Source organism: Crotalus tigris, unplaced genomic scaffold (assembly GCF_016545835.1).
Source record: "Crotalus tigris isolate CLP2741 ecotype Arizona unplaced genomic scaffold, ASM1654583v1 scf7180000018221.231157, whole genome shotgun sequence".
Lineage (NCBI taxonomy): Eukaryota > Metazoa > Chordata > Lepidosauria > Squamata > Viperidae > Crotalus > Crotalus tigris.
Genome location: NW_024096889.1, coordinates 110,864 through 125,517, shown reverse-complemented (window position 1 = coordinate 125,517; position 14,654 = coordinate 110,864). Strand labels below are relative to the sequence as shown.

The 14,654-nt window shown below is 40.0% G+C and overlaps 1 protein-coding gene across 1 annotated transcript in view; it reads right to left on the bottom strand.

Moving 5' to 3' along the window:
• SLC45A2 (solute carrier family 45 member 2) overlaps positions 1 to 14,654 on the bottom strand; it is a 29,235-nt gene that overhangs the window by 13,016 nt on the left and 1,565 nt on the right. Inside the window, exons 2-3 of the mRNA XM_039349043.1 lie at positions 5,529 to 5,705; positions 876 to 1,189 (exon numbers count right to left, since the gene is read on the bottom strand). Coding sequence (XP_039204977.1) covers positions 876 to 1,189; positions 5,529 to 5,705 — 491 coding nt within the window. The remainder of the gene's footprint in view (positions 1 to 875; positions 1,190 to 5,528; positions 5,706 to 14,654) is intronic.

Genomic DNA, 14,654 nt, shown 5'->3' with positions numbered 1-14,654 from the left:
TTCTGTCAATTAGACACATACAAAGAAAGAGAGAGACAAATATTTCTCATGTTTTCACAATCAGGTGGCAAGCATTCATGTATACAAGATACTGATATCTTGGAGAATATAGGGAAGGGTCAAGCAAAATCAATAACAGCAACAAGCCTACAAAGACTAATAGCCTAAGCTTGAAGAGATGAAGCTGTCATCAAAGTTATCACCAAGCTGCAGATACATTCCATTCAGAAAAATGGATTAAATCTCATCCCGGTTATTTTTTATACAAGTAGTCCTCAACTTACAACTACAATTGTGCCAAAAATGTATGTTGCTAAGCAAGACAGTTGTTAAGTGAATTTTGCCTATTTTACGACTTTTCCTGCCCCATTTATTAAATTAGTAACACGGCTGATAAATGAATCTGGCATTCCGATTGGTTTGCTTGCCAGAAGGTCGCATAAGGTTCATAGCAACCGCATGACTCCGGTTCATAGCAACCGTCATAAATACCAGTCAGTTGCCAAGCATCTGAATTTTGATCACATGACCATGGGGATGCTGCAGTGGTTGTAAGTGTGAAAAATGGTCATAAATCACTTTTTTTAGTGCTGTTGTAATGATGACTAAATGAAAGATTGTAACTCGAGGACTACCTCCAATGACATTTTCTGAATTGTGCACAAAGTTTAGAAAAAGAATAATTCATGGCAATTGATCATTTATATATTGGATTTATTTGTATACCACCCATTTCCAAAGATTTCATTCCAGATTTAATTTTTTTTGGGGGGGGGGAGGATCACATGACAGTCCCAATGAACTTTTCATGAGATGAGAGACAGCATTTCAATAATTAAAATAAAATAAAATGTAAACTTAAAAATAACTGTTACCTGAATGTCTGCTTTTGTGGTAAGTTTCTGCTGCTGGGGTGAAATCTGTACTTTGCTGTATTCACTGTTGTTCTTCACAGTTTCTATAGCCCCATATTGATCAGGCTTAGAGTTTTTCACCAGGACTTTAGTCTCGGCATCGGTGTGGACAAGAGGGGCTTCAGGGATGCTACACAGATGCACCATAAGGCAAAGCAGGAACACAAGGGCACCAAAAAAGAACATCACATGGAATTCTGACCCCAAATACTTTCCCAGAATGGTTGCTCCCCAATCAATGGCCCCTGTCAGGTATCCCAGAGCCCCTCCAAGACCTAAAGAAAAAGGAAAGAAAAATGCTGTTCACTTTAATGTAGACAGTAAAATTATTCTTAATGCTAAATTGTCAGATTATTGCCACAGTCACATCTGTTTTGCAAGTTTTGTATTGAGTGTATTTATCATGGTTCCGACAGATGAAACTCTTCAAAGAACTTCGAGGCATTGTTTACCTTAAAGAATCTTTATTCAAGTTGCATGGCATCGGCAGGTACTGTACATGGTCAAAGCCGAAATCTGAATTCCCCTCCCCTGAGCACATAGTATCAAAGCACAATTTCCTCCTCCAATTAACCGTCATAAATCACATTCTCCAATTAGTTTGAATTGCAGGCTTTCCCTCCTGTTCTCTAACACCAATTCTTATCATCTCTTATTTCAAGCTCTGAATTCACACACCAGTACAATATTGTCTAACTCCCACCACATTCTGCCTCCTCCCACAGTAAAGCATAAGAAAGAAAAAGGCTGCATCTTCATATATTGTCAAAGCGAGAACATCCAATGTTAGCAGCATTGACAGTATTGTTTTTTATTTCATCATATAGTATTCAAACCTTATTATAGTTAGCAACCACATAAATAGATTTTCTCTATGACAAACTATAATAATAATAATAACAATTAAAAAAATTAAAACATGCATCTAACAAAACTTTAGTTCTTGTGGGCAGATAAACTGAAATATGTGATCATTTAGAACAATTTCCAAGATGCGCCCCAGATCTGTTTATAGCAATACAATCCCATCCAGCACCAAAAATGGCATAATCTCAGAACCTGTAGGATCCCAAACCCAGAGCCACTCAGTCATGCCAAGGATCAGTTGAAGCCTGTTGTTCCCTATCCAGATCCTCATAGCCTCCAAAAATTGGATTAAGACATCCATATATTGCTTAATTCTGCAAGGATAGAGATGTCTAATTGGGTATCATTGGTGTACAGATGATACCTCACTCCATGGCAACCGATGAGCTTATCCAACAGCACCATGTAGATGTTGAATAGGAGCAGAGAGAGCATACAATTCTGTGGCACCCTGCATAATAGGAGCTGAGGGTGGGATTTCTCTCCCTCCACACACACACAGTCACCACCAACTACTATCAACCTTGGAGACAGGAGGTGAACCAGCACAATACAGTGCCACCTACTCCCAATCTCTGGAGTTGATCAAGAAGAAGAATAGCATAGCCGATAGTATTAAAAGCCACTGAGAGCTCTCACCATACAAAGTATTAAAAGCCACTGAGAGCTCTCACCATACAAATCTGTATAAGATGGTGTACAGATGGCATCTCCCTCCAGCTAGATTAGCCAAAATGTATAAAGAATACTCATCTTTATGTTGGAAATGTAAAAAAGAAAGGGGCACCTTTTTCATATTTGGTGGACATGTAAGGAAGCACAGGTGTACTGGCACATGGTTTGGGAATGGGTGACAGAAATGATTATGCAAAACATCCAGTACAAACCTGAGACATTGTTGTTAGGAATCCTTAAAAAAAATGTTAGTAAAGAGGATACGTATTTATTTATTCATGTGGTTACGGCGGCAAAGATTTTATCCGCTCAAAACTGGAAAGCTACGGTTGTACCTAGTGGGGAAATTTTAATTCAGAAAATTATGTATTGCGCAGAATTAGACAGGTTAACTAAAAGACTAAAAGATCAGGATGAAACAGGTTTTTTTACCAAATATGGAATAAATTCTATAGATGGTGGGGGAAAAAAACAAAAATAGGGAAGTTATTGTAATGAGATAAATCAAGATTGAAATTAGAAAGATGTTATTGTAAAGAGTTTTATTTGTAATTAATGTCAATATGAACTGAGATTTTTGTCAAATGCTGATTTACCACATTCAATGTTTTTAATTTTTTTTCTTTTTCTTTTCTTTTTTGTTATTCAATAAAACTTAAAAAAAAAAAAAAGCCACTGAGAGCTCAAGCAGAGCAAGGATGATTGCACAACCCCTATCCCATTCTTGCCGGAGATCATCCAAAAATCTGGCTAATGCCATTTCTGTCCCATACCTGTCTTGAATCCTGACTGAAAGAGATCCAGATATTCCAAATGATAAATACTACATGCTTATCATTGTATGTTACTATATTATTGTTTTTTTATGATATATGCATGAAATAAATAACCACGGAAACATTAATAGTAGTGACAATATTGTAAGGTATGTTTGTGTGCATCTGCCTTTGAGTCAGCACTGACTTCCAGTGACTGCCTGGAAAGTCCAGTTTTCTTGGCAAAATCTTTTCAGAAGCTGTTTGCCACGATCCCCCTCCTAGGGCTGAGGGAGGAACTGGCTTTGTCCTCAAGGCAGAACTAGAATTCTTTGTTCTTAACCATGATACCATATTGGCTCTTATGCTTTTATGATATATAAAGTCAGGCTAATAGACAGCAACTGGTACCAAGTTTACGGCTGAGGGTGGATTTTTGAACCTGTATCTCTGTAGTCCTAGTCCAGCATTCTAAACACTGCATTACAGAGGCTTAGCCCCCAAACCTGATTTGACTCCCTGCCATGATTGATAACTGCTAATGGACAAAAATCTTAACTGGTGGGTCTTGACCCAGGACGAATGTCATTTGCAGTACCAAGGTAGTAAAAGTAACACCAGTGTGATAAGAACAACTGGTAGTTTCAAGAAACCAAATTTGGTAACACACTGATGAGCAAAATCCAGCTTCTGCTGCAAATGTAACTTCAAATCAAAATTAATCTGAGCTGCAGTGGGTTAGTTTGAAACCTGGAGTGGTGGCAGGTAGGTAGGATAACATTTTCTCTGGGACTGAAAAGTGAATCTCCCTAGCTTTGCCTAAAATAAGAATGAAAATATATTCTTATATCTCCATAGGCAGGAAACTTAAGGAAACAAGAACTACAACATACTTGCAGTTATGCAAGTACCATTCAAGGAATGAAACCACCATCATTAACATCACATGACTCAAGCTTCTTTCATCCAAAGTTGTAAATATAACATTTGCTATCATTGTATTTTTGTCGGAGTGAGCAATGCATGCACACATTTTGTAATTTGCTCTAAAGGCAGTGGTGGGATTCAGCTGGTTCACGCCATTTCAGCAGAACCGGTAACTACTTTTTTGTTGCCCAGGCCCTAAATGGACTTCCGGAAGGGGCATCCACACAGAGAACTGGTTGTTCATATATTTGAATCCCATCACTGCCTAAAGGTCAAATTCATGTAATGTGATACGAAAACAATTCTTGATTATTGGCTTGCCACTGGGGCAACAGTATGGCCTAATTTGTTCTTTGCTTCAGGGTGATGAATTTGGATCCTTTTAAGATTATATACAGGAATGCTCTTTTCTATCTCGTAAGAAAATAAAAGGGAAATGTATAGAAAAAGCTATAGCAAACTATTTGGGGGTTTTTTTCAAGAAAACAATGATTTTTGTCTATTGGGCCCTCAGCAATTGAACCTGGTTTACTGGAGTCTTTACTTTTAGTGAGGCTAAATACATAACACAATCCTCTTCTCCTTGACTCCAATTGGATTTTGTGAAGTTGATTGCTCTAGGACAGTGATGGCGAATCTTTTAGAGACCAAGTCCCGCCTCCACTCCATCCCCCTGCCCTGCTCCTGCTATGCCCCCGATCCCCCGCCCCATCTGCCCACAGGACCACTCACTGCCTCCTGGGCCCGCCGCAGATCGCCCAGGCAGCCCAGCAGCACTATGGCGGCCACATCCTCTGCCCATGCCCTGCAACATCAACTGCATGATGGGGTGTGAGGGCAGAGTCTTGTCTACGCTGCCTGGCTGCCATGTCCTTGGCTGCGCTGCTCCGTGTGGGCCATGCTCGAGGGCGACTCTCCTTCAGGGGGGAGGGGGTTGCGGGGGGAGGCAAGGCTGGGGCAACGACACGTGTGCCCACAGAGAGGGCTCCAAGTGCCGCCTCTGACACCCATGCCATAGCTTCGCCACCACTGCTCTAGGACTATAACTTTGATTTTAAAAACAAATTAAAAATCTTCACTGTTGAATCTTTTCTAACTGTTATAGTAAGCCAAGAGAAAAAAGACCCTCCAAATTATTTTAAACAGACCCACTATCCCTAGACTATTTCAGAGTTATGAGATTGGTGATCAGTGTTCATTTTGGAAGAGGTTTTCTTCCCTTCCACCAGCTCCAGCAATCACAAGATTAATTTTCTAAACAAGGCTTGCAATGATGCTCTGAATCAGCTGATCAGCGCAACCCAGATTTTAAGGGTGGGAAGGAAAATGTACTGACTCATTTCTGCATTTCCAGAGGAGTAAAGAAGAGGAATTATTATCTTGGATTTACCTGTCAGGAGTGCATGATAATGGAGCCCCTTCTGCTTGTCCTGGTGAGTGCAGACATCAAATAAATACGCCTTGATGGGTCCATCAATAAAATCGGCAGCAAAATCAAACAGCACAACTCCCAGCATGGTAATAATTATAGCCCACTTCTTCCAAGTGCCTTGATCAACAACCAGAACTGTAAGAGAAAACACCTGGCTTTGTTGACAGTTATTTTTTATGCCAACCTTCTCCAACTTGCTCAGGTCCAATTGACCCAGTGAGGGAAGTACTTTTGCAACATAAAAACACATTTAAATGCATGTAACTCAACTTGTGCACTAATGTTTAATAAAGTGTACCATTACTGGATTAAATCATGCATGACATTACTGGTTTCTGTTTGAACACTAACAGCGTTATCGATAGTCCTCGACTTTCAACCACAATTGGGATCAGAATTTCTGTTGCTAAACAAGTTGTTTATTAAGTGAGTTGTGCCCAATTTTATGACCCTTTTTGCTAAAGTTGTTAAGCAAATCACACTATCAAAATGAATCTGGCTTCCCCCATTGATTTTGCTTTTTGAGAGTCAGCTGGGAAGATTGCAAATGGCAATCACTTGACCTCAGATGCTGCAGCTATCATAAATACATATCGGTGGCCAAGCACCCAAATTTTGATCATGTGACTGTAGCAATGCTGCAACAATTGTGTGACTGACGGTCATAAGTTATTTTTTCCCGTGCTGTTGTAACTTCTAACAGTTGCTAAAGGAATGATTGTAAGTTGAGAACTCCCTGTATTCTTGCTGATTAAACTATGTATTGATTACAGAAGCAGACTTGACTGAGCTATCATTCAAAAATTCGTGTAGTGGTTAAAGAGTTGAACCTGGATCAAGGGGATTGTGGTTCAAGTCCTCATTCAGCCAATTGTTCACAAGGAGCCTCTGGAGTCTGGACCAATCACACTTGTTCAGCCCAGCTTTTTTCACAGAATGATAGCAAGGATAAAATTAGGGGAGATCATCATAAACACTGCCTATGGTTTCTAGAGAAAAGATGAGATATTATTATTAACAATCATAATTTATCTATATGCCACCCAACTCACAGGATCTCTGAGTCTTTTATAAATTGTTCTAAAGCATTAATGGAAGAAAACAACACAAAACAAAAAAGAACAAAGATGGCAGAGATGATAAATCCAGATGGGAACAAAGAAGAAAGGTATAAAGATAAATAATTAATGCAATTATTAATGAATAAATACCTACAGGGAAAAGACTCTGTAATTATGAATATAACAAACAAAATCAGAGTATTGAACTCTACACTCTCGCATACTTTAGGGGTTTTTTTATGCTGCTAGCTTCAGCAAAACTCAACAATTAAGAGACCAAAGGAGATTTAGCACCAGAAATAAAATATTAGCAAAATTAGAAAATATTTAGAAAAAATGTGAAAATGAAAGATCTCACAATAATAGCAGAATAGTAGAAGAAACTCAGATAACAGCAACTGGAAATATAAAGGAAAAAAAGGATGTGAACTATAGAAATGATAGTGGATCCCCTGCATGGATTGCCCCTGTGATTATGTAGGACAGACAACGACCAGATTGCAAGAACACGAGTAGTCAGATGACCAGAACTCATTGGTAGCCTCACATTGGAATGAATAAGGACATACATTCAATTTTGCAGCTACTAAGATTGTTGGACGAGAAGGTACAAAAACTGCCAGGGAAGTGATTGAAGCCTAGGAAAAGGTCCCTCTTCAGTCAATAGGAATGCTGATTTATCACCAGCTTATCAAGTACTTAGGAAACGAGGGCTTGGCAGCACAAGGAAACAACAGCCAACAACATAAAAGCCAGCCATCAACACCTCAATCAACAACTAAAAAGCCACACATAACAGGCACCATATAAATCCTACACACAGAATAGCCCACAGCACATACTCTGTTACAGATAAGTTCTTAAAAGCTTGAAAGACTAAACCTCTGGTCCCAATGACTGACCCAGATTGGATTCTATAGAAATGATAATTTAGAACAGGGGTCCCCAACCCCTGGGGCGTGGCCCACTACTGGGTTGTGGCCTATTCAGAATTGGGCTGTGTGAGTGGGGGCTGGCACGCACATGCACAGCTTGATTTGCATAAGCAGCAGGCCTGTGCACACACACTGAGTGCCTGCCAGCCCACGACTTGCACAAGGGCTGCACGTGCACACATGTGTATCAGCCTGCCACTCACATGGCCCAGTTTCCCTCTCCCCCACCCAGTCAGGCTACCAAGCCACAAAGGTTGGGGACTGCTAACTTAGAGGAAGTAATAACCACACAGCCAGTACAAGCCAGCACTGAAACAACCTATGAATTGATTCCCTGTCAAGAAGAATTAAAAGAGAAAATTATAACATATGCAGAATTACCAGTTAGAAAGAAAAAACTGCCAACATTGAAAGGAGTGCCCCCTAAAGATCTGGCACCTTTAATGAGGAATGTGAATAAGATGCTTGCAAAGATTAAAATAACATCTATCAAACACACTAGCCAATCTGCTTAGGATACAGCAATGGTGGTTACATAAGAATTGGACATCAAAATTAGAAAAATAAAAGCAAGATCATATTCAATCTCAAAAATGGGGGATCACACTGGAAGTCAAGACAAAGAAATTAAAATCAGATGTGAGTAATTTAAAGAAAATGAAAGAGCAAAAACTGAAGAATGTAAGGTTCAAGACAAGCCTAAGTACCAGAAAAGTACTTAATATCAGAAAAACTGAAGAAGTTTTAGAAATCATAAATAAAATTAAACGCTATGAGGTACAATCATCCAAGTTAATCAAAATCAGCTATTTCAATCAGACCAGAGACGAAAACCAAACAAAAAGGATACACTCCAGTTTTGGAAATACAATAGTGGACAATACCCAAGATTATTTAGAAGAAAACAATATCTTTCCAGTACAATAAAAGAGAAAGAGAAGTTCAAAAGATAAATTTCTGATTGATAAAATAGTTTTGGAGAATTGCAAAAGGCGAAAACCCAATTTATATATGGTCTGGATTCAAGAAGGTGACAAGCAACAGGGAAAAAGCAGAACTATTTAACTCGTTTTTTGCATCTGTCTTTACACAAAGGGAAAAAACAGACCAACCTATCAAAAATAGTGCCATAAAAAACAAAACAGAAACACAAGTTAAGATAGGCAAGAAAATGGTTAGGGAGCACCTGTCCAGCCTAGATGAGTTCAAATCGCCAGGACCAGATGGATTACACCCCAGAGTTCTCAAGGAACTGGCAGATGTAATATCGGAGCCACTGAACTATATTTTTCAAAGATCCTGGAACACAGGGGAACTACCAGAGGACTGGAAAAGAGCTGATGTAGTTCCCATCCTCAAAAAAGGAAAAAAAATGGATCCAGGAAATTACAGACCTATCAGCCTGACCTCAATACCTGGGAAGATCCTGGAAAAGATAATCAAACAACGAATCAATGAACACCTAGAGGCAAACAAAGTCATTACTAAAAGCCAACATGGGTTTGTCAAAAATAGATCATGCCAGACAAATCTTATTGCATTCTTTGACCAAGTGACAAAATTAGTGGATCAGAGGAATGCTGTGGACATAATTTACTTGGACTTCAGTAAGGCATTTGATAAAGTAGATCACAACCTACTACTTGATAAGATAGAAAAATGTGGGGTAGACAGAATCACCACCAGATGGATCCGTAGCTGGCTGACCGGCCGTACTCAGCGAGTGGTCCTCAATGGAACTGCATCTATATGGAGGGAAGTGTGTAGTGGGGTGCCCCAGGGCTCTGTTCTGGGCCCAGTACTCTTCAACATCTTCATCAACGATTTGGATGAAGGGATAGATGGGGAACTCATCAAATTTGCAGACGACACCAAGCTGGCAGGAATAGCCAACACTCCAGAAGACAGGCTTCAGATACAGAAGGATCTGGACAGACTTGAACACTGGGCACTAACTAACAAAATGAAATTCAATGGTGAAAAAAGCAAGGTTCTACATTTAGGCAAGAAAAACCAAATGCACAAGTACAGCATAGGTGGCACCATGCTCAATAGTAGTAACTGTGAGAGGGACCTCGGAGTCCTAGTAGACAATCACTTAAATATGAGCCAGCAGTGTGCTGCAGCTGCCAAAAAGGCCAACACAGTGCTAGGCTGCATTAACAGAGGGATAGAATCAAGATCACGTGAAGTATTAATACCACTCTTCAATGCCTTGGTAAGGCCACACTTGGAATACTGCATCCAGTTTTGGTCACCACGATGTAAAAAAGATGTTGAGACTCTAGAAAGAGTACAGAGAAGAGCAACAAAGATGATTAGGGGACTGGAGGCTAAAACATATAAGGAACGGTTGCGAGAATTGGGTATGTCTAGTTTAACGAAGAGAAGGACAAGGGGGGACATGATAGCAGTATTCCAATATCTCAGGGGCTGCCATAAAGAAGAGGGAATTAAGCTATTTTCCAAAGCACCTGAAGGCAGGACAAGAAGCAACGGGTGGAAACTAATCAAGGAGAGAAGCAACCTAGAACTAAGGAGAAACTTCCTGACAGTGAGAACAATTAATCAGTGGAACAGCTTGCCTCCAGAAGCAGTAAATGCTCCAACACTGGAAGTTTTTAAGAAGAGACTGGACAGCCATTTGTCCGAAATGGTGTAGGGTTTCCTGCCCGAGCAGGGGGTTGGACTAGATGACCTCCAAGGTCCCTTCCAACTTTACTACTATTACTATTACTATTAATACCACTCTACAATGCCTTGGTAAGGCCACACTTGGAATACTGCATCCAGTTTTGGTCACCACGATGTAAAAAAGATGTTGAGACTCTAGAAAGAGTACAGAGAAGAGCAACAAAGATGATTAGGGGACTGGAGGCTAAAACATATAAGGAACGGTTGCTAGAATTGGGTATGTCTAGTTTAACGAAGAGAAGGACAAGGGGGGACATGATAGCAGTATTCCAATATCTCAGGGGCTGCCATAAAGAAGAGGGAATCAAGCTATTTTCCAAAGCACCTGAAGGCAGGACAAGAAGCAACGGGTGGAAACTAATCAAGGAGAGAAGCAACCTAGAACTAAGAAAAAACTTCCTGACAGTGAGAACAATTAATCAGTGGAACAGCCTGCCTCCAGAAACAGTAAATGCTCCAACACTGGAAGTTTTTAAGAAGAGACTGGACAGCCATTTGTCTGAAATGATGTAGGGTTTCCTGCCTGAGCAGGAATAGTAATAATGTTTGGAAACAACTGGTGTAAGTAACAATATGTTATTAAAATGTTAATAGAAAAAAAATGAAGCAGTGAAAGACAATTAGTGGTTAGAAATGAAAAATATGAGCTTGTTAACATTAGGAGAGGCATCTTCTAGGACAGTGATGGGCAACCTTTTCGGCGTGGTGTGTCAAAATTCGGCAAAAAATCGAGCATAACTCGCGTGGTGTGTCACTCTGTCAAAAAAACACAATTTTGCGCAATTTATAGTTTAAACTACAAAAATGTATAATTGCAATATATAATTGTATTTAATAAACCAAAAACAAATTATTTAACATACCTGCTTAGTAACTTCTTTGTTCATCAATCTGTCGATTTCGTATGTTGCCCTTGATATTATTGAACTTGTTTGGGGTGCCGTGAACTGAGATAAGTGAGGGGGAGGGCGAATTCTTTAACTAACCTGCATATTAGTGACTTTTTTGTTGCTGAATTTCATTGGCTAAATCTTCAATTGAAGGTTGGTATTTTGTACACTTCAGGCCCAAGCAAGCGCTACTAACCTCATCTGTCAATCTGTTTCTTTTGTTGGTTTTGATATTATTTAATGCTGAGAATAAGGTCTCACAAAAGTACGTAGAAGGAAAAATTGTGAGTAAAGCTGTTGCTATATTTTTCAGGGTGCTAAAAGTGTCTGGTAGTCTGTTCCAGGCACTCCAAATTTCCTGTTCGTAGTGGCACTCATCTTGATTCTCCAAGTGGCCCCTTTCCAGATTCTCAAGCTTTGACCTCAAGTCGACAAACACCTGAGCCCAGATGCTGTCTTGAAATTCTGCAAGCTGCATCTCCAAATCATCTATTTGCGTCCATTGGAAACCATTTAATTCCAAACTATTGTAGACTACTACATCAGGATACTTAATTATTCTCATGGTCTGTTCTAGGCTTCTAAATTGACTAAATCTATCAGTAAACTGGTCAAGTAACGAGTCTAAAACATGCTGGCACTTCATATGCAAGAGTTCCACTTCATTTCGTACAGCTGCACTGGCCTTCTCAAAATGCTTTTGTACTCGAGGAAAATACTTATACGTTTTAGTTTCTACATCTCGCTTGAAAATTTTTACTTTACTTTCAAAAGCTTTTATGTATCCAAACATAACATCAATACTTTTGCCAAAACCTTGTAACTTTAAGTTCAGTTCATTAACATGAACAGAGAGATCTGTAAAAAACATCAGGGTGTTGACCCACTTATCATCATTGAGCTGAGGAAAGTTTCCCAGATCCTTATCTTCAAGAAATACCTTAATTTCTTCAAAGCACTCCACAAAGCGCTCAAGAACCTTGCCTCGGCTCAGCCATCTTACATTATTGTACATCAGCAGTCCACTGTAGGTGGAATCAACCTCCAGTAAAAGTGCTGAAAATTCTCGCTTGTGAAGGGGGCGAGCAGCTATTAAATTAACTATTTTTGTAACAACTGACATTAAGTCATTTAAGTCAGTGAATCCTGCCTTGGCACATAAAGCCTCCTGATGGATAATACAATGAAAAGGCACAATCGGATGTCCAATAGCTTCTGTAAACAATTTCACAAATCCAACTTTTTTCCCCACCATGTTTGGGGCACCATCTGTCGTCACTGACACAACTTTAGAGATATCAATGCTTAGGTTGCAGAATGTTTGCATAACAACCTTACATATTTCGCTTCCTGATGTACTTGTTGGAACTGATACTAACTTTATCAACTCTTCTCTCATTGTGTGACTATCAGAATATCGACCAATAATGGCCAACTGAGCATGTGACATGACATCAGTAGTTTCATCAAGACAGATGGAAAAATATTTACAATTCCTTATGTCTCTCTTTAATTGATGTTGTACGTTTGTGTTCAGTCTCATTATTCGGTCTTTTATGATATTTCTACTGAGTGGTAACTCAGATATTCTCTTAATAATTGCATCTTTATTCTGCATATCGTGAAATAGAAGTGGCACACATCTTAGGAGAGTTTCTTTAATAAATTCTCCCTCATTAAGTGCTTTTGCATGCTGAGCTATGGAGTGAGCAATGCTCAAACTTGCAGATGTTAAATTTGTACAGCCTTTTATAAATTTAAGGATGGAGTTAGATTGGCTCTTATAAAGGTGTAGCTTCCTGGAAATGTATTCCTTCCTTTCATCCTCACTTTTTTCCAAGAGCTGGGAATGATTAGTTTCAAAATGTCTATTTATATTCCACGTTCTGCTTACTACCGTTTCAGTACATAGAACGCAAAATGATCTGCCATTTTTTTCTATAATACCATACATCTCGCTCCATGTCTCTTGAAAGGGTCGGCCACTGCTACTACCACTCCCTTTACTTAACCTTTGTTTTTTATTTTTTGGGTGCTCCATCAGTGGGCCAGTGACAGCAGATAGAATTATAGATAGCTTGTTAGCCAATTAGGGGTTAACTAGCCTAACACAGCCTCCCCCTCACTTATCTCAGTTATTGTGGGCAATTACAAGTCCATGGCACCCCAATAGTTGCTGCTAATGGCGCTCACAGGTCCCCCTTACTGTGTGGCACTCACTAATTGCGGCCTGACTGGAGAAAGGCGCGCACTGTTCCTGCGCTCCTCTCCTGGGGGTCCTCCCTAATGTACTCTCAGCCGTGCTGATGAAGTGTGTGCGCACGGCACGCACGCCTTACCAGCAGCCCCTGCGCTGATAAAGGGGCTGTGCCTGTGCTTGCCTGTCAGTCGTCGGCGGCGCAGGCTGAAGTTTGCGGCGGGGACACAGTGAATGAGTGAGTGTGGGTGGGGGAGATCACACGTCCCGCCCCCAGTTCCTCCAGCACACAGCGTATTTCTTTCATCCTTCCTGGATCCAAGGCCGTAGTGGTACGGTTGCTCTAGGGGGGAGGTAGTCATAATGGGAGAGTTTTAGTTGGTTCGAGTCCCACATAACCTGGTGACCCGCCAGGTATCTGTGGGGATTTCTCTTCCGTGGCGAAAACAAAAAAAAATTTCTTTCATCCTCGGCGTGCAGGAGCCGAGGATGAATTGCATAAAATCGCATGAAATCCTGCGCGTGTCACCCCAAATGGCTACGTGTGTCAGCACTGACATGCATGTCAGCACTGACACACGTGTCATAGGTTCGCCATCACTGTTCTAGGACAATTCATTATCCCTCTTATTATTTGTCATTGCTATGATGCAATTTCAGAGATTGGATACTAAACAGCAAAAAATGCTACACATAAAGATCTCACATTTGTTTTATATGATTTGAAGCTTTATGGAAATTCAAAAATCAAAACCCAGTCATTGACAAATATGCAAGAATTTTTAGCGCAGATCTAGCAATGGAATTTAGCCTAGGGAAATGTGTCACAGTAGTAATGCATCATGGGAAAGTCACGAAAAGTAATGGAACTGAAATGGCATCAGTCAATTGCAAAAGGCTACATGGCTTGGATTCATACATATACAGATAATCCTTGACTTACAACAGTTAATTTAGTGACCGTTCAAGTTACAATAGCACAGAAAAAAGTGGTTTATGACCAGTTTTCATATTTATGACCATTGCAGCATGGACGTGTGACCCCTTTTTGTGAGCTGCAAGCAGAGCCAATGGGGAAGCCAGATTCACTTAACAGATGTGTTACTAACTTAACATCTGCAGTGATTCATTTAACAAATATGCCAAGAAAAGTCATAAAATAGAGCAAAACTCACCTAACAAATGTCTCATTTAGCAACAGAAATTTTGGGCTCAATTGTGGTCGTAAGTTGAGGACTGTCTGTACTACATCAATACATTATTATATCTTTGATTCTTAGGAAGAACATGATGCATATGAAGACCAA